This window comes from Heterocephalus glaber, unplaced genomic scaffold (assembly GCF_053883595.1).
Source record: "Heterocephalus glaber isolate CG9 unplaced genomic scaffold, H.glaber_assembly_v1.0 deba00001673, whole genome shotgun sequence".
Taxonomy (NCBI): Eukaryota; Metazoa; Chordata; class Mammalia; order Rodentia; family Bathyergidae; genus Heterocephalus; species Heterocephalus glaber.
Window position 1 is genome coordinate 463,674 of NW_028258410.1, and position 21,739 is coordinate 485,412.

Consider the following 21,739-nt stretch of genomic DNA (forward strand, 5'->3'; position numbering starts at 1 on the left):
AACTTTCTTTCCTGAGTCATTTGCTACATTTGTTTGTTCCGTGTATTCAAATTTATGTTCCCAGTCATTTGTTACATTTATTTATTCTCATGTACTGAATAACAGGTGCACCAAGCTCAGGACTTTCCTCTTTGTCACCCAGAGCAGTGCTGATCTGGGCCAAAGGTCAGCTTCTTCTCAAAGTCTCAGTTTTTCTACCATTCCTGTATAATAAGTTCATTCACCTTATGGTGGTGGCTCACAGGAGACTATTGCTTACTGCATAGTTTCTATTAATGTTCCCTTACCCTGTTCCCTACAGTCCACATGCATTATTGCATTACATCTCTTCATTATGCTTCCATTTAGAGTTGAAAACATGATACTGAATAATGCCCCTTTTGAGATTCCTGTACTAATAAAATATGTAGAGTTTTTGAAACAATATCCTTGTCATAGCAGGAATAAGAGAAGCACACACACTTGAGGCACTGGTGCCCACAGAGTGACCAAGTGATAGAGCTGGTAACCAAGGAATTGTGTCCCCCAGAGTCAGGACCTTGCAGTTTCCACCACAGCACAGGCTCGGCCACTCTGCTCCTGTTGACCAGAGGATTCACAGAGACAGAACTTTACACAGTAATGCTGTTTTCTTTGCATTTGTTCTGATCATTTATAGGGTGGAGCAAAACTCTGAACTTATCACAACATATGTTTCCTTAATTTCACATTGCGTAGAATTTTCTAAGAAAGCCCACATTGAAATTTAAGGCCTCTAAATGAAACAAACTGGCAAAGATTTAAATATTAATCAAATAAATACATATTTCTCACATCCATGACACCATCTACTACGTTTTGAAGAAATCTGAATCACTTTTCTATTCTCAGGATTCCAGACTCTCCTAGTTTACAGGTCAACCTGAGGATTGGGTCAGGGGTGGGGAGGGCCTTGAAGTCTCTGACTCTGGAAAGATAGCCACAGCGCCATGTACAACACTGGTCCTGCCTGAGTCTCCCTACCTATACTGAGACATATTCTGTGCTCTCCTTGGTGAACTAGAATTCACCACACTGTAAAATGACTGTTGTAGCATCTCAGAAGACAGGGAGGAACATTCTCACAGTGTATGTGCAAACCCAGTGTGATTCCCCTTCTCTGCAGTCTCCTGCCAGATTGCACTGGAAAAGGCATGGTGAGTGCACAGTGTTCTATGTCATTTTACTGACTAATATCAACTGATCTTATTTGACATTTGCAACCACTTGTTGTCTAGAATGGGATAAATAAATATTTTTGTCATATTAAGAAGATTACAATACCCAGCAATTATTTTTTGTGTGTACTTGGACGTTTCTAAATCATATACTTCCAGGAAGTTCCACAAGGATGCATTAGTTTTTAAAGAATGAAGATGGAAATAAGTGGAAAGATATTTTTTGATACACAGAAATTGACTGCATTAATACATCCTCTGAATTTTGTTCTGGACTGAGAATGATTTCTGCTTTATTGTACATGTTCATGGCAGGAAGATGAGCTTTAAATCTGCATCCAATCCATTCCTTGAGCTTTAGAAAAGTAAACTCAGGCCACACACATCTCTCTGAGTGTGCAGAAACACAAACATGAATGCATATAGGCTGCCCATGGGAACACACACTGTGCACACTCATGATGTGACTGGGCCTAGGACAGCACAGTACAGTGGTGTGGATTTAGTCTCCACCACTAATGCTGTCATTGCCATCACCAAATTATCAGCATCTATGTAATGTGGTTGTTTTCAACTATCACAACACAGTGACATAGAGTTCAGATTTTCTCTGTGAACCATGCTCATTTTGTTCTATAAAAGCTTTTTCTTTTCCCTAAGGCAGATATTAACAATATTATTATGCTGAAACTGTGTATTCTGTACATGAAGAAAATGATGTATAAGAGAAGTATATTAACAGTATAAGCACTACAATTTGGCACTAATTGATTTTGAATACAAACTCTGGAAAAGTATGACACAGCTACTATGCACACATTGCCAGTATCACTTCCAAAACACTTTTTCAAATTTTGAAAACTAAGTTATTATTTACATTTTGGTAATTTATCCAGTACTATTTTTCTTTTACCATAAGGTCTAGTATATATTTTCATAGTGAAATATTTTTAATACCCAGGTATTTGACCCCAATATAATGGATTCATGGAAGGTAAAATAGAATGGAAGAGACAGTAATGAAATAACAAAGGCTCAGATAATCTCTCATCACTCATAGAAAAACAAAGAAAACAAGCATAGACAAAGCAAAGCAATATCTGAGGACAAGGAAATGTGCTCTCTACTTCCCTTGCTGTGAATTGGACACTAAATGCTGACTTTGTTCTTCAGTTGTCACTTGAGCCCAGGACCATGATTGTAGAAAAATGAGCTCTCATCCCTTCCTGACACCACTGCCACCCCATCTGGAGAACAGGCTCATGATGAGCTGATTTAGCTTCTGGTGTCTGCACCTCATAGCCTAGGATTTCTGCTGCACAAGGGCTGGTTCTCAAACTCAACTACCAATCTGATTTGAAACTATGTACTCTCAAGCACAGGACAGAATTTCTCCTTCCAGAAAACATATAAAAGCAAAATTAGAATTTGTACCAAAGTTCCTCCCCACTTTGAACCACTCACTTCCTCTGTTAGTGTTGCACTGATCTGCTTTCAACTTGCTGGACAATGAACTGGCACCCACATCATAGAGAAAAGAGGTTTAGTTTGCTTCATGCCTGCATTTGATGGACAGCCAGCTTCAAATCAAGAAGCTCACAGAGGAGGGGCCAGAAGAAACAGAGCTGCTCAGGTCAAGGTGGTCAGGAAACTGAGTGGGTTAGAAGGAGCATCTGCAAGAGACATAAGCTCCATCGGTGCCATTTCCACCTGAACCTCCCTCCACAGCACTCAACTGGACATCAGTGGGGCAGTTCACCCTGCACTCTCTCACCCTGTGCCCTGACAACCTCTCCCATATCTCCTGATATATTCAGCTGACAATGAGCCCACAGTCACAGGAAAACATAGTTGTGTTGATGAGTGGACCTTTTGTATTCTGTTCTGACAAGAGTACATATAAACCTCTCTCTTCCTGCCTGGCATTTCAAAGACCTCCACTAAACTGTGCAGCATCCAGGGCTCCATCCTCCTGTAGCTTTGGAGTAAGTCTGAGGACTGCCATGTTCGTGTGGAATGTCCACTGAGACTGACTGGAGGGGCCAGTCTCCAGGGACACAGCCTGGCCTGAGGCAAAGGTGAGGATCAAGTCCCACAGGGCACTGAGATCTCTCCAGGCTGCCATGGGGAGGACAAGGCAGGTGCATGGGGACCTTCCCAGGCTGTCCTTCTCTGGTATGCCATGACCCCTTCTGGGTCAATGCTGTAGCTCAGTGCATGTGTGGGTGTGATGTGCCTGCACATATTATTTCTTACTTTCTAGTGGAAGAAAGTGAGTAAAAATGAAAATGAAATTTAATAAGAGTATGTAAGTAGAAAATCTTAGAATATCACATTCTAAAGGTTCCAATTATTTCTTTTAGAAAAGTCCACTGAATTTTGAAACAATTTTATCATTATTAAAATAGGTAATTAAAATAATAAAAGTATTGGTGTTGTAGGGAGTTATGCACAAAATATTCTGTAATTAAATTTTGATACAAATAGAAGTTTAATCATGTACACAAATTTCTAACAAATTATTTATGCATTGTTTTTTCAGAAATGAATAACATTGCACCAATTTTTTGTGTAGGGATTTAACAATATTTGAATTGTTAATATTCAGTTAGAAACAATTCCTGAAGTGAAAATTCACAGACTGACTGCCCTTGTCTCTGTAAGCTGAAGTGCCTCTCTGTCACCCTCAGCAAATTGCCCTGGATATTACACCAGGGCCTGTCTGGCCCTCCAGAACCCAGGGATTGAACTATGAGGAGGAGCACCTGAGAAACCTTTTGGAACTGGATTCTGGGCCTGAGGAGTCTACTATGACCTGGGGTTTTCTCAGCAGCATCTCTGGCTACCTGGCCCAGGTCCTGGGACTTGAAGAAATACATAGCTGGAGCTACCCATGTGGGGCACAGGCCTCGGTCTCACCAGAGCAGCAGTTTCAGCAGGGAGCCTAGGCCTTGTGTGGGTAACACAGGGTGAGGCAGCCAGGATGCAGGAGGACCAGGGTGCCCCCTGAATCCCATCTATCCCAGGAGACCCAGGACACTGGCCTCAAACTGAAAGAAATTATGAGTCAAAATGAGTAAAATGCAGTTGTTGCTCTTACTCATCTCTGAATGTCTCCCTTTAGCCCACAGGAATTGTTTACTAGCACACAGCTCTTTAGAGGAAAAATCATACTCACTCACTTTTAAAGGGAGCCCATTCTGTGTCCCAAAGAGCAAGGCTTGGGTGACAAAAGTTTCTATACTTCAGTCACACAAGCCTATGGGTTAGACACTCAGAAGGCTGAGGCAGGAGGACTGCTTGAGCCCAGGAGGTAAAGGCTACCCTGGGCAAAACAGGGACACCTTGTGTCAAAAACACTGTGGAGCACCTTTGAAATAAGGACAAACCATTTCTACACAGATTGAATAGGACATGGATGGATTTCTGTGATTAAAGAATGGGCATCCATGTGTTGTCATATTTAATTGAAGAATCAAGAGTTGACAGATATTATATTTTTTATGTGTTGTGCTCCAATTTTATCCAATGTCACTCAAAATCCACTGCATTTTAGGTGTGAATCTTATATGTTGATGAAAATCATTAGTTAGAGTGGTGATGTGTTGAGAACACAGATTAAGCTGGTCAGCAGGTGATGGAAGTTACCAGTGATCCTGCAATAGAGGAAGTTTCTGTCCTCTGTGGTGTCACACTGTGTCAGTGTGAGTTGCGGATGTACAGTAGTAATTGGCATGTGTAGGTGAAGATGTGAACTCAGGTAGCTTTCCTTAATATATTCCTACTACACACAAGAAAATTCAATATCATGATTTCTCCAATCACATAAATTTTGAGATGTCAGAGTAAAAAAAAAGCAACAAGGACCATGGGATAAGTGTGTTCAAAGAAGTGTGAGTATTTTGAAGGGATTCACACCAATGTGCTTTTTACTGTAATTCTCAAACATTAAAATATTCAACAAAAGTTTTGATCACACAACACATTTAAAAAGACTGCAAAGTTTTCTGCACTTTCTATTTCAGTATCTCCATAATTATACAATATTGTCCACAAAATGATGAAAACTTCAGGTTCAATAGTTTTATTGGAAAGGTGAGACAAAGAAAGTGAAAATGTATAAAAAAAGAGCATATAATTTTTATTATGTCATATCTCAAAAATTTTAAATCTTAAATATGAATTCTAGTTTCTGAGGCCTCAGCACTAAATATTTTTTCTAGTGGCTATCCACTGGTGAATACACTGAGGCAGAAATTTACCTACATTCTTGTAGAGAAGAACTTTCCAGCCCCTCTTTTCAGAGCCCCCAGCACTTCCTTGTTCCTCAGGCTGTAGATCACAGGGTTGAGCATTGGGGTGAGGATGGTGTAGAAGACAGCCACCACCTTGTCCTCTACTGGACACCAGAAGGACTTTGGACAGAGATAAGTGAAAACAAAAGGTGCATAGAACAAAGACACCACAGTGAGGTGGGAACTGCAGGTGGAATAGGCCTTCTTCCTGCCTTCCTGTGAGGGCATGTGGTACACAGTGAGGAGAACCTTCCCATAGGAACCCAGGATGACCATGAAAAGGAACAGGAGAAAGACGAAGGTGCTGAGGAACACAGTGTACTCATAGACCCAGGTGTCCCCACAGGCCAGAGTCAGCATGGCTGGGACATTGCAGAAGAAATGATTGATGGTCCTGGACCTGCAGTAAGGGATACAGAGGATGTAGACTGTGTGAGCACGAGTTCACAGCACCCATTGCCCAGGATCCCAGGATCATCAGCACACACACTCTTCTATTCATGTGGATGGGGTAGTGCAGAGGGAAGCAAATAGCCATGTAACGGTCATAGGACATAGACATCAGGATCGGTCCTTCTGAACCTGCTAAGGTCACAAAAAAGAAACAGCAAATGCCACACCCAGTGAAGGAGATGGACTTGTTACCAAATAGGAAACTAGAAGCCATCTTGGGCACAGTGGTGCAGATGTAAATGAGGTCCACAAGGGAGAGCTGGCTGAGCAGGAAGTACATGGGTGTGTGGAGGTGAGCATTCAAGAGGATGAGCAGGACCATGCACAGGTTGCCAGTCAGGGCCATCAGGAAGATGGGGATGATGAGAGTGAAGAGGAAAAGGCCAAGCCTTGACGGGGGGAACAGGCCGAGGAGGATGAATTCTGTAGAGGTCTGATTGTAATTTTCCATCTGGCATTTGCCTCACTTTTCCTGAGATTTCCTGTAGTGATGTGGTATATATAAATAAAAGTTATTTCAATTCATTACTTTACTAAGGCTGACATATTCAACTATTATAGCTCTGTAACAAAGAACAAATTTTTGAAAAAAGGCTTCCATTTTCTACCTCACACATTTGCCTGAAAATGGCAAACATGTTTTAACAAAATAAATCTATAAATTTCTCAAAATAACATATTTCTCTAATGTCTTTATTCAAACTCAGATAGTTAGTTCACTTCCAAAATCAGTTGTCACCATGAAGAAAACATACATTAAATGTGCACTTATGTAAATGAATGAAAGTATCTAAATTATAGAGCCATATTTTGATACTTCTTTTGACCCCTAGTGATGCTTTAACTTCCAGATTGAGAGAAGGTTTTTATAAATTTTTAGCATTTACAAAGTAATTTGTAAGTTTTGTTCACTACAAATTTTAAAAGTAGCTGAAATATAGACTTTTATAAGAATAGAAATATCAAAACGAAAACAGAATAAATGACCAATGAATTTCTCCACCATGTTTTTCCAACAGCACACTTCCTCTGTTTTTATCCCTGGCAGATTATCCTAATGACCTGCAATTTGCAGGGGGACCATTCCCAATCACCTGCAGGCAGAAACCTTATAACCCTGGGACCAGATCAGCCTTCCCAGGACATGGAACCCACTAGTTCCCAGCACATATGTCTCGGCTCTGAAAATCTGACCATGCCTGTGTCTGCATGCCCACTTATGAGCATGAAGTCAAATTGGCATCAGCTTTGTGAGCTTTCAGTCTTATAAAATTGAAGCCAAGTGACCCTGAAAAATGTCCTCTGCAGGATAATCAGGCATTGTTCTCCAGTGTCCTAAAACTGAGTCCTTCATGAGATGCCTCCTTCATTTAAGGGCTTTTATACCAGATTCTTTTAAAAAAGAGAAAAGAATATAATTTCCTGTATGCTTTTATTATATATCATGATAGTCTCTTCAGATGGATCCAAGCAGTTTTTGTTTTCAGCCATGTAGAAACATACAGAAACAAGACAGAGAACATTGTTATGGTTTGAAGGGATTTGAAGTGCACAGTGAGGACACATGTTACTGTGTCCTTCTATGTTTTAAACATCCAGGAAATCCCAGGAGGTTGGATCAACATCAGCCAGAGGTGGAACCTAAGCAGGCAGCCAGTTGTTCTGAGAGAGGAGTTAGTGAATCACAGGGTTTCCTCCTGTGAATGGAGGCCAGACTGGGGTGGATTCATGCTGCCCCTCTTCACAATCCGGCACAACATCTGACACACTTCTCCTTCTGCCACTCAGCAGGTAAGTCCACTGCCCTGGTGGACAGGACCTGCAGGTTCCTCAACAGCCTGCCATGAAGATGAGCCTGTGCTTGACCATTCCATGCGGGGAGAGTCCATGTGCCATCCTTGGGCTCATAGCAGCCCCATTGCCTCCCATGCATACAGGTGTCTGTGCAGGTGCTGCTATGGTTTCCCTGAAAACTGAGATTATTGTCCAGCAGTGAGGGCCACAAACTGCTAATGTGACCTGTGAAGCAGCCCAATTAGGCAGTGGTGGGTGGAGAAAGACAGATGACTGGGACACATCCAGGATTCCTAGGAAAATCTCCATTATTTCCAATTGGTATTTTTAAATTTAAAAAGACTCTCTCACTTCATTACTATTTCATCTAAATGTGGTATTTAGAAATTAATAACTCATAAAAGAAGCCTTAGAGGAAAGTTTCATCATATAGTGTTTTATAAAACAGATGAAAAAGCTTTCATAATCAGTGGATTCATATTAGTTAAAATACTGTGAAGATAAAATGCATTTCCCTTGAGATCTTGTTGTGCTCATAGGAAAAAAAATATAGTGAGCTGGAGAAATAAAGAAACCTATGTTCTGTAACACTTAAGGAGGAGTGGGACTCTTGGATGCTTCTTTTTACTTCAGACTTCACAGGAGCAGCCTGAGCCAGGCCACATGTGTCCCTGTGTCATTGGCACAAACATTCTGTGCTACCTTCAAACCAGGGCCATATTCATAAGTTGGTACAAAAAGCACTTCCTACTGTAATCTTGCAGCAACTGTGTCTGAAACTCTACATCCATTTCATTTTTCAACTGCACCATTATTACATGGATTACTGCACTTATTTTCTAAATTAGATTACAAATGGAATTAAATATGAAATGTTAGATTAAATATGGAATGTTTCCAATATAGACAGCAATCCACAGGACCAATGGGATTCATGCCAAGCTATGTACATCTCTTTCCACACCTCATGCACATGCATGAAAATACTCCTACTCCCAGAGAAAATAGTTTACCTTAAAATGTCAAATTCAAGAATTTTCTACTTGTCCTGAATGCTTTCCATGCCCAGAAGGTGCAGCATAGGTAAAGACTTGATCACTTGCTCATAATACATGAAGAGCATTTATTCTGTAGCATGGTTTCTCCTGTAAGTATTTTAGTTCATTTAATAAAAAATAAAATCTCACATTTTAATCTATCATTTGTTTATAAAAATTATATATTATATCTATAGTATTATTATTTAAAGCAGCCACACTTTCAGGAAGAATGGATAATTTGAGGGACACAACAGTCTAACTATATTTATATTATAGGAAAGGTAATTTATAGACAATATCAGCCATTCTCTGGATTTAGCAATCAGTTTCACTATCAATTCACATTACATATTTGGAATCGCTCTCATCTTTTTCTACATTTTATGATAATTTATGTTTTAGATATAAACAATCTTCATATTGAAAATATAATTTAATATATTTAATGAACATGTAGTTTCTCTACTTTAAGGAAAAATCCAACAGTCATCTAGTATCTGTCTATTTATGTATCTATCTTTTAAAGTCATGTTAGCCAAATAAAATTTCTTTCAAATTTGTCTTGTTAAAAAAAATTCTAGTTTTAAAAATGGCCTATCTTCATATTTTGTTATTTGAAGTGCTTCCTCAAGAGTCTGGGCTCCCCTGACAGCTGCCCCAAATGCACAACCAGACCCCAGCCCTGCCCTCCCCTAGACCTAGGGTGCCAAGCCCTGACCCCATGTGAGCAGATTCTGCCCAGTCCTCTCGAGTCCCCACAGCACCTATGCACCTCCGACAGCCTCCTCCACAGTAAGCCCCAATCCCAGGATCCATCTATCCCGACAGAGGTGCTTTGAGGCCCCAGTGCTCCTGGGGAAAGTCCTCCGGGACTGGGACCTTTGAGGCTGAGTCCTGCTCCCACAGTGAGCCTGAGCCAAGGCCAAGAAGAAGCTTGTGGGTCCTCAGTGGTTCCTGGGGTGCTGAGGGCCTGTGCCTGGGGAGATCTGGGTATTCGACTCAGACTCTCCCAGGGTCACCGAGTCTCAGTCCCATGGGACCTGTGATTAAATATTCCTCATCCATTCCGTGAATTGCTAGAATGTGTCTCCATGGGTTTGCCAGTTTGGTTTTCACTGGGCAACAAATTTATCACATTACAATTTAATATGATAAATTTAACATTAGCACACTAGAAGAAATTCTTGAAATATTTGGCATTTGAAGACTAATATTTAATTTACCACAGGTACTATTTATTATCAAATTGTTCTCATATTCACAATTATTAAATCACAAGAAAGTGCTTTAAGTGTTAAAATGGATGAGAGGGTTTGACTAATGATAGAACAATCTGCTTTATCTTTAGAAAGAACAAATTCTGATTCTTTGTTTCACTGATCATTTGTATAGTTTTTCAGCTTTTATTTCAATAATTTCAGCTCTGATATTTATTAATCATACTGTTCAATTGGTTTGGAGTTTGATTTCTCATTATTTTATTACTTTGAAATGTGTCATTATGTTTCCTCTCTGATATTGCTCTGATTTTCTAACACCAACACTAGTACCAATAAATATCTTCAGAATATCTTTAAAGTTTTCCATAGTTTCTAGGGATTATCCATTGAATTTTATTTGACTCTATGTATTTATTGTCTTCCCACTGATACCTTCAAAGACACACTGTTCATTCAAAAGTGGGTAGTTTAATCTCCAAATATTGCTGTATTTTTGTAAATTCTATAATTTATATCTATTATTTTTTCACTTTTATTTGATATACAGTGAAGTGTATTAATTATGTAGCTGCTAAATTAAGTCCTAAAACACAATTTTAGCCTATTTTTATATAGTTTGATGAACTGGTTTTGTTGGAAAGAAAATTCTGAAAATGCCTGTTAAGTACAATTGAGTTATACTGCAGTAAAATTTCATTGTTTCTTGTGTATTGTTTTTTATGGTTTGGATGATTCATCTATATATGAGAGTAGAGTATGGAATTTAAACACAAGTGCTATCTTGGAGCTTATTATTTCTTTATATTCAGTGATGTTTTACAAAACTGAATGCATCAAACTTCACTGCATATATATTTATGATCATTAAGGCTCATGTTGATTAGTTCTATCAAAATATGTTGTGTTTTTATTTATTTTCTTATTAAATTTATTTATTCCTTATTTTATATGTATGATGAAAACTATCATGTTTAGATATATGCAAATAATTGATTATTATAGTAGCAAATTCTCATATATAGAACATTCCATATTCCTCTTTCCATGTGAGCAATATGAGCATGTAAAATTTACTCTTTCCAAAATTTAACATGCAATACAATATTATGACCTTTCATTTTTGACTACGCATTAGATAACTAAACTTATGTATCCTACCTAACTGCAAGGTTGTATCATTTAACATAATTCTACCCATTTCCTTCCAGTCAGGAATCCTGGTGACCACCATGTTACATCTGTTTTGATGTAATTCACTTCATTTTATATCAAAAATATAAGTGCTACCATGTAGTATTTATTTTTCTTTTTACAATGCTAAGCACTGAACCCAGAAACTTGCATACATTAGGTGAGCATGCTCCAGCTGAGGCGCATCTCCAGGACTTTTAAATTTTTATGTTGATGCAGTCTCCTCAAATTGCCTAGCTAGCCTGGAACTTGGGGAAGTCCTGCCTCAGTTTGTTGAGGATGTTGGATTAGGGGAACATGCCACCAAGCCTGGCTTACATTTTACTTTTTCATCTAAAAGTGATTCAATTAACATTAGAAAAAGACAAAGAGATTTGTACTCTTATATTAATATCAATTTCCAATTGTATCAGTGAGAAAACAGATGAGGATTGGCATTGTGATCCTTTCTCAGAAGTCCTCCTGCCAGCATGTCTAAGAGAATTGGGAATTTGAGGTGAGAGAGAGAGATGGGGGCTGCCCCTCAGCAGTGATGAGAGCCTCTCCTTTTTCTTGGTGGGGATCACATTCCTGCAGGACACGTCCCCTTGGTCACAGAATTCTTCATGACTGCTCTCTATTATGCCCCCTGCTCTCTCCTGTTTATTCTCCATGTCTGTCAGAATGTGTATGTCATACTTTCTTTTGACCCCACTGGGAAATAGAGATCATATCACTTCACATTTTTTCACCTGCCGTGTTTACTTTTCCAATCACTTTACCTAAGCCAAACTTGTCACACATCCCCTGTCTCCTTCATACACAGAGAAAATAGTGCTAGTTGGAGTCCTTTGTCAGCATAACTGTGTACCAAGTTCACTACCAGTTATGTGTCTGAACTCTCTTGTGCAATATCTCAGAGGGCAAACATGGCTGAATTGACCATACACCTCCCATCCTATGCACCCTGCCTTCCTCAGCAGCCCATGCATTTAGCTCCAACGCGGAAAGGGGACTGTCCTAGGGACAATGAGTGGAGTCAAGGTAAACATCACCAGTGGTCTGAGACCCTCAGCTCTTAGTGCTTGGCCTTCATCTCACACCCATGTGGGGAAGAGCACTGCCTTTCATGGACTCAGTCTCAGATTTGCATTGGGAATTGCCTACAGTAGCATCTTCAGACCAGATCCTCCTCCATCCTGGAGATTCTTCATGACTTTAAAGCATCAGAGACTTAGGTTTAGTTTTAGTCTTCAGCCTGTGGAAAGCTAGTTTTTCCAGCACCATTTATGAAAGAGGCTACCTTTCTTCCTGTGAAGATGTTTGGCCCCTTTGTCAAATATAAGGTGGCCGAGTGTGTTTAGGTTTCTTTCTGCATCTTATAGTGTGTTCCATTGATCCCTGGGCCTGTTTTCTTGCCAGTACCATGCTGTTTTAAACACAGAATCTCTGTAGTATAATTTCAGTCAGAGATTGTGATTCTCCCTGCCTTCCTTTGTTGCCCACAATTGTTTTTGCTATTCTAGGATTTTCTGTTGTGGTTCCAAATTAATTTTAGGAATGATTTCTCTATTTCTGTGAGGTTTGCTAAAGTTATTTTGGTTAGAATTGCCTTAATTAGAAAAAGTCAAATCAGCCCGCTGCAGACAGGCAGGTCTGTACACACTCTACTGAGGTTGCAAGTCATGTGTAACATGATGAATCAGCCTGCTAGAGACAGTCATCCACCCGGTCCCACACAACAAAGACACAGAGGACACCAGACCACCAGATCATGGTACAGAGACCCACCTCTCCCAGACCAGAGGTAGGGGCTTCTGAACCAGCATACTGGCCCAGAGGAAGAGGCTTCCCAGCCACCATCACTCCCACTGCACCCAGCCCAGGGGAAAGGGCATTTGGCCCACCTTCTGTCCTTCCACTCCTGGCCCAGTGGAAGGGGCTTCTGAGCCACCATTCCTCCCACTGCTTCCAGCCCACAGGAAAGGGATTTTGGATCACTATACCTAATGCTGCTCCTGACTCCTGTCCCACCACTCCCAGCTCAGAGGACGTAATCTATGCAGGCACCAACAGCCCCCCACAGTCAAAATGAGAAAACACATAAATATGTCCTAAAAAAAGACTTCCAGATCACTTACAGCAACCCCAAAGGGAAATGAGATGGAACCCTCTGATACTCAACAACCTGGACCCACTGAACTGGCAACAAAAGGGGATCTGGAAAAAATGAAATCAGAAATAATTTCTCAGATAACAGGAGAAATTGTGCCCCTAGTGCAAGACATGATTAATAAATCTAGAGAGGAGCTCAGGAACATGATGGAATCCCAACATAGGAAACAAATGGAATCCATAAAACAGAGGCAAATAGATTTCTAGGAGACAAAAAATTCCATTGAAAGTCTACACAGCAGAATGAGCCAATGTGAGGACAGAATTTCAGATATAGAAGATAAGATTGCAATTAGTGACCAGGAAAAGAAAAATTGCTTCAACATTATAAGGGAACATGAGAAATCAATCCAGCACCTGCTAGATGATGCAAAGAAGAATAACACAAGACTGATTGGGCTCAATGAAGAAACAGGAGAGCGTGCAGATGACATAAAAAATCTCTTCACAGAAATAATGGCAGAAAACTTCCCAAGCAGGGGAAAAGAGCTTGACATACAGATAAGTGAGGCATACAGGACTCCAAATAGCCTTGATCAAAAAAAATCTATACATAGGCATATAATTGTTAAGATTCCAGAAACTCAACAGAAGAACAAAGTTCTCCAAGCAGTTAGAGAATAGAAACAAATCACATACAAAGAAAAGCCCATCAGAATCACAGCAGACTTCTCAACACAAACCACGAAAGCAAGAAGAGCTTGGAGTGACATATTCCAAGCCCTAAAAGAAAACAGCCTCGAACCCAGATTGATGGGTTCTGCAAAACTATCTTTCAAACTTGATGGAGAAATAAAATACTTTCATGACACAGAGCCCTTTAGGAACTTCATGAATACCAAACCAGCACTCCAAAGAACTTTACACAATATCCTAGGAACAGACATTGAGGATCACAACCCCAGGAAGCAAAGCAGAATGAACCCATCTGGCATGACAAGAAATTAAATGTAAAGGGGGAGAACACAACAAAAAGAAACAGTCATGGCAATGACAAGTCAATATGTTTCATTTATAGCCATCAATGTTAATGGTCTCAATTCACCAATCAAAAGAAATAGACTGGCAGAATGGGTCAAGAAGCAAAATCCAACAACATGCTGCATACAAGAAACACACTTAATTCAAAAGGAAGCTCATAGACTCAAAGTTAAAGGGTAGAAAACAATACTCCACGTGACGGGAACCCCAAAAAAGCAGGACTAGCTATCCTCTTTGCAGACAAAGTAGATTTCAAACCAACACTGATTAAGTGAGATGAAGAAGGACATTACATCCTTGCAAAGGGAACAATCCAAGAGGAAGAGATGACAAAAATAAATATCTATTCACCAAACACTAATGCCCCCAAATATATAAAACAAATACTAACAGACATGAAAAATCATATATGCAGTAATACAATTGTAGTGGTTGACCTCAACACCCCACTGTCAAAAATAGATAGATCAACTAGAAAAAAAATAAGTAATGAAATACTAGAACTCAATCTAAGTCTTGAACAAATGAACTTAACAGATGTTTACAGAGTCTTCCATCCCACAAAATCAGAATACACATTCTTCTCAGCTGCACATGGGTCATTCTCAAAAATAGAACACATACTCACATATAGAACATGATTAAGTGATAAGGAATTGAAGTTATTCCCTGTATATTATCAGACCATAGTGCAATGAAATTGAAGATCCAAAGCAAAGGAAATTTTAAAAATTTAATAAGCAAGTGGAAATTAAATAGCACACTTCTGAATAACCAATGGGTCACAGAGGAAATTAAAGAAGAAATCAGGCAGTTCCTTCAATTAAATCACAATGACAATACAACATATCGGAATCTATGGGACACAATGAAAGCAGTCTTACCAGGGAAATTCATAGCAGTGAATACATGTACCAGGAAAATGGAAGGAGCCCAATTAAACAATCTGATGCTGCACCTCAAGCTTCTAGGAAAAGAAGAGCAGGACAACCCCAGAGCTCATACAAGGGAGGAAATTATAAAGATCAGAGGAGAAATCAATGCAATGGACACTAAGAGAATGATACAAAACATCAATGAAGCCAAGAGTTGGTTCTTCAAAAGAATCAACAAAATTGACAAACCCTTAGACAACTTTGTCAGAAAAAGGAAAGAAAAAGCCCAAATACATGCAATTAGGAATGAAAAGGGTGAAATCACAACAGACCCAGCAGAAATACAGAGGATCATCAATACCAACTTCCAGAACCTATACACCAATAAGATGGACAACACAGAAGAAATGGACAGATTTCTAGATACATATGAATCAACAAAATTGAACGAAGAATACCTGAAAATTATGAACAACACAATATCAAACAATAAAGTTGAAAATATAATTAAAAACTTATCAACTAAGGAAAGCCTGGGCCCTGATGGCTTCACTGCTGAATTCTACAAGACATTTAGAGAGGAACTGCTGTCACTACTATTTAAACTCTTCAATGAAATTGAAAGGGAAGCAATACTCCCAAATTCATTCCTGGAAGCAAGCATCACCTTGATCCCCAAAGCAGAGAAAGACCCAACTGAAAAAGAGAACTATAGGCCAATCTCCCTAATGAACATAGATGCAAAAATCCTTAATAAGATACTGGCAAACAGAATGCACAATATAATCAAGAAGATCATACACCCTGATCAAGTGGGATTCATCCCAGGGATGCAGGGATGGTACAATATATGCAAATCAATCAATGTAATATGCTATATCAGTAGAGCCAAGGACAAAAACCATATGATTATCTCCATAGACACAGAAAAAGCATTTGACAAAATCCAGCATGCATTTGTGATAAAAACCCTACAAAAAATTGGAACAGATGCTTTGCACCTCAAACTGATAGAAGCCATCTATGAAAAACCAACCACCAGTATCATACTAAATGGTCAAAAACTGAAATCCTTCACCCTAAAATCAGGAACAAGTCAAGGATGTCCACTATCAGCACTCTTGTTCAATATAGTTCTGGAAATATTAGCCATGGCAATTAGACAAGAGAAAGAAATAAAAGGATTAAAGATAGCAAATGAAGAAATCAAATTGTCATTATTTGCAGATGACATGATATTCTATATAGAAGACCCCAAGAACTCCACCAAATGTCTTCTAGACTTAATAACCAAATTCAGTCAAGTAGTTGATTACAAGGTCAACACACAAAAATCAATCGCTTTCCTCTACACAAATGACAGACTCACTGAGAGAGAAATAGGGCAAATAATTCCCTTCACAATAGCATCCAAAAAACTGAAATACCTAGGAATCAACCTAACAAAAGAAATCAAAGACCTCTTCTCTGAAAACTATGGCACTCTGAAAAGAGAGATTGAAGATGATATCAGAAAATGGACAGACATCCCCTGTTCCTGGGTAGGAAGGATTAATATAGTGAAAATGGCCATACTTCCAAAACTGCAATATAGATTCAATGCAATCCCAATTGAGAAGCCAGCAGCATACTTCATGGACCTTGAGAAAATAATCCAAAAATTCATTTGGAATAAGAAGAGACCCAGAATAACAAAAGCAATTCTAGGTAACAGAGACATGGCAGGGGGTATCACAATCCCGAACCTGCAACTATAGCACAAAGCTACTGTGACAAAAACAGCATGGTACTGGCAAAGAAGCAGACCTGAGGACCAGTGGAACAGGTCAGAAGATGCAGAAACAATGCCAGACACACTCAGCCATGTCATCTTCAATAAAGGAGCCAAACACCCTCACTGGAGGAAAGAGCCTCTTTAATAAATGGTGCTGGGAAACTTGGGCTTCAACCTGCCAAAGATTAAAACTAGACCTATATCTCTCACCATGCACTCAACTAAAATCAAAATGGATTAAAGATCTAAATATTAAAATAGAAACTCTGAACCAGTTGGAACAGAGGTTAGGTAGAACTCTTGAAGACATTGGTGTAGGAAGATTTTATGTACAAAACCTCAGTTGCCTGTGAACTAGCACAAACAATCAGCAAGTTGGATCTCTTCTTATCAAAAGGCTTCTGCACAGCAAGAGAACCCACCAGCAGTGTGAAGAGACAACCCACAATGTGGGAAAAAATCTTCACCTGCTCTTCCTCAGACAAAGGTCTACTCTCTCGAATCTATAAAGAGCTTAAAAAGATCAGACCTCCCAAATTTAAAGACCCAATCCAAAAATGGACATGTGAAATGAACAGATATTTCTCAGACAAAGAAGTAGAAATACCAAATAAATACATGCAAAAATGTTCAACGTCACTGGTCATTCAAGAGATGCAAATGAAAACAATGTTGAGATTCCACCTCATTCCAGAAAGAATGGCTGCTATCATGAAATCAACCAATAACAAATGCTGATGAGGCTGTGGGGAAAGAGGAACCCTGCTCCTTTGCTGGTAGGAGTGTAGACTGGTACAAGCACTGTGGAAATCAGTATGGAGATACCTCAAATAACTAGGACAGGAATTCCCATTTGATCCCACTATTCCACTGCTGGGGGTCTACCCCAAAGAATTAAAAGAATCATACCACAGTGATATATGTGTGCCCATGTTCATAGCAGCACAGTTTGTGATAGCCAAAACTTGGAAACAGCCCAAATGACCATCAACTGGAGACTGGATACAGGAAATGTGGGGTTTTTAAAAATAAAATGGTGTACTACTCAGACATAAAAAATAAGAAATTAGAGACATTTATTGCTAAGTGGATGCACATTGAGGCAATACACTTGAGTGAAATAAATAGGACATACATGTATAAATACCAAATAGTTTCTCTGGTGTGAGAAACTGAATGTCTAAATAAGGACGAAATGTATAATAGGTAATGTGAAATAGGAAGAAAAGGGGCAAAGGGGAAGGAAGTGGGAGGGTTAGGGGAAAGGATAGAAGGGAATTGGATTAATATGAGAAAATGGAAAAATAAGAACAAAATCTTTGTAAATTTGGAGGACTGGAGGGGTTGAAGGGAGGGCTGGGCAAGGGTGAAAAATAAGAACCAAGAAAGACTATGTAAAGGTGCAAATTTCCAATGACGAATGCCATTATATTGTCTTCCTAAAATGTACCAATGATTAGAATGAATAATCAATGTTGCAAAATAGGAAGAAAATGTCCAAAGGGGTAGGGGTAGTGAGAGGGTCAGGGAAAAGGAAGTAAGAGAAAGGAAAAATGATGAGAAATGAAAAAATGGAAATAAAGTCTTTTTAAATAGGGAAGGGTGGAGGGGGTGAAGGGAGGGTTAGGAAAGGGGAAGAAATAATAACCAAGATGCATTATGTAAAGGTACAATTCCCAATGAGAAATGTAATTGTGATGTATTCCTAAAATGTACCAATAAAAGAATTTTTAAAAAAGTATTGCATTAAATCTGAATGACAATTTTGGCAGCATGGGCTTTTTTCAGTATGGTGCTTTTCCCTAACCAGGAACAAGTGGTGTCTTTCCATTTTCTGATATCCTCTTAGATCTCTTTTTTCAGAGTACTGTAATTTTCAATGTAAATGTCTTTTATTGCCTTTGTGTAATTGATTCCTAAGTATTTTATCTTCTTCACTGTTCCCCTGCTGGGTACCTTCTCCAAAGAATTAAAAGCAACAAACCACAACAACAGATGTGCACCCATGTTTATAGCTGCATAGTTTGTAATAGCTAAATCTTGCAAACAACCCAAAGGTCCATCAATGATAAATTCATACAAAAGATGTGGTTATGTTATAAAAAGGTGTATTATTCAGTCATAAAGAACAATGAACTTGAGACATTTCTGAGCACTTGGATGCACCTTGAGAACATATCCTTAAGTGAAATAAATTAAACACACAGTTGTACATATTTCATTTTCTCTCTGGTGTGCGAAACTAAAAGTGTAATTAAGTACCAAATAAAGTAATAGATATGGTGAAACAGGAAGAAGTTGTTCAAATTATACAAATCTGTGATGCTTTGTTAGTAATTAAAGTGATTTATGCAAAATGAAGGTATAGTGTTGTTAGGCAATGTGCAAATGAAAATATTGTTTTAAGATCATGATATACAGTTCATTTACCATTGTTATTCTCTATTAACTTTTGTTAAAAAATTATTTTTTCATTAAACATCTTTTATATTTTCTTTATTAATAATGACTTGTATTTCATTAAAATAAAAAGAACAGCAAAAAGCATTGACTTCATTCAATTTCTTGTTTAAATTGAAATGAAATTATTTTTTAGTTAAGAACTGTAATTGATATCCAATTCCTAATTCCAGTTTCATTTTTTTGGTAACTGGATGAAATTCCAGACCTTGGACTTGCGAGACAGGTGGCAGAACCACTGAGCTAAATCAACAGACCCCTAATTCCACTTTCATCATTTGCTAGAATTAAAGTGTGAAAAGGAAAATGTAGTCTTAGAGGAAGGCAATGAGTGACATTACAATTTGAGAAAGATGGGTCTATAAAATTTTTAAATAGGTAAGAATTTAAAAAATTAGAACTATTTTCAGAGAAAGCTAACCAGAATGAAGCTACCCTAAAACTGTCAAGCTGTCCCTCCATTTTGAGGGATGTGGAAGCATTGATGTGCTCCACAGTGTATTGAGTGCTTAGGAAGTTCCTGGAGAAGAGTGGGAAGCAGCAACTCTCCAATTTCTCCTTTTTTCTTCTGCAAAGTTGCACAGCACATGAAGGAGGTGATGTCTCATTTTCAAGAACAAGAAACCCTGCCTTTCCGTACTATTATAGTATTAGCCTACAATTCCTTGTGATAAGTTGTTTCCATATTACCAGAATTGAGAGAGACCAGTCCCACTCTTCTGCCTTTCTGCAATCCCAGGGTTGAGTTAGTCAGCTCACAGGCAAACCCTACATGCTCTTCCTTGTGTTCCTGTCCCCTGTTCAGGAGCAGCTTTCCTGGTCTGGGACATCACCATACCCACAAGGGACACACCAGACACTGCCACTGCCCCACTTTGGATAAGCAAGCCTTCCTCCACTCACTTTCTATATTTTTTCATCTGTCATTAGATAATGACAATTTTACTAGAAATACTCACTTTTGCTCAGAAATAACCTTTTAATCAGAGTAAAAAGTAGAAAATGAATTAACATTTTCCAGATATCATTATTGACCTCTGGGAAGAGCTTTTAGCTGTGCAACTCCTATAGGATATAATGAGGTAAAAACCCAGGTCTGTCAGCTGGAAAATTCAAACTAGCCCCACTTCCTTCTGAGTGGTAAAAGGACTTCTGCATATTTAGGGAAATTGTTTCAAATTCCTTAGTGTTCTTAGCTACAATAAGAGTCTGAAAATAAGATCAAATTTGCAATATGTCTTAAATTTATGCTTTCAGAGTACCTTATTATAAATGAAGTAAAATATTAAGAAACCGGACAGTGTACCTAGCTTAATATAAATATGTATTTTTTAGTTTCCTGTTTATCCTGATCATTATAGATACTCTTGTCAACTGGGTTAGTTTATTGAGCTTAATATATAAAAATTGTACAATTAACATGTTCATACAATAAATGATCACAATACAAATGTTTAAATTTTTAAAACATAATTACAGTACAATACACACTGTACAGTAGCAGTATAATGTACAGTTCTTTACACATTTTCATTAATCCTCATCAAAATCCTCCCCCATGCTTCAAATACCCTTATTCCATTGATACTGTCAGTACTGAAGCAGTTCTGGAAGTCCTCTGCTTGACTGACTGTATTTTTGAGGCAGGATGAAAAATAGAATTCTGTTATCTAGTGCCATCCAATGGCAAGTCAGACTCCTAAAACATGACAATGTTTTCTTCCAATTTCTTCACCAAATCTGGCACCATGTAACTTTAAGCTCTTCTTCAACTTCAAAATAAACAGGAAAGGTAAAGAGACATAATTCAAGACATAAATGTGTCTAAAACAGCCCAAGTAATTAGAGGCCTTCCAGAACTGCTTAAGGAAATGTCAGCAATGATGGGATGAGTGTGCTGGAATGCAGAGGAGGAGTATTTAGAGTGGGGTTCATGACAATTTGTTTATAATATAATATGAATATTTTTAAAATTCAAACATCCCAGAAAGTTTTTCATCATACCTCATATTCATAATGTTTTCAAAGGTTTCCACATTTTCCATTTTATTTATCTATGTTCATAAAATATTGTTGTCACATTAATAAACCATACATGTTCATTATGTTGATGAGGCAGAAACAAAAAGAGAAAATGGAACATAATTTGGAATGCATAATAAAAATAACAAATCTTAAAGATTTAAGTCCTACAGATTAACTATGGTTCCAGAGACCTGGAAATAAAATATAGTTCATGTGAAATCCACTTGTGGCAATACTGAGGAAAACATTTACCTACATTTTCAGAATGTAGAGGCTCTTAG

At 38.5% G+C, this 21,739-nt stretch overlaps 1 protein-coding gene across 1 annotated transcript; it reads right to left on the bottom strand.

The window, feature by feature from the left end:
• Positions 1-5,458: 5,458 nt before the first annotated feature.
• LOC101696475 (olfactory receptor 2L2) lies at positions 5,459-6,431 on the bottom strand. Its single transcript, XM_013065337.3, is given in 2 exon segments — positions 5,459-5,927; positions 5,929-6,431. Coding segments are annotated over 2 exon segments (936 nt in total). The 5' UTR covers positions 6,396-6,431.
• Positions 6,432-21,739: the final 15,308 nt, after the last annotated feature.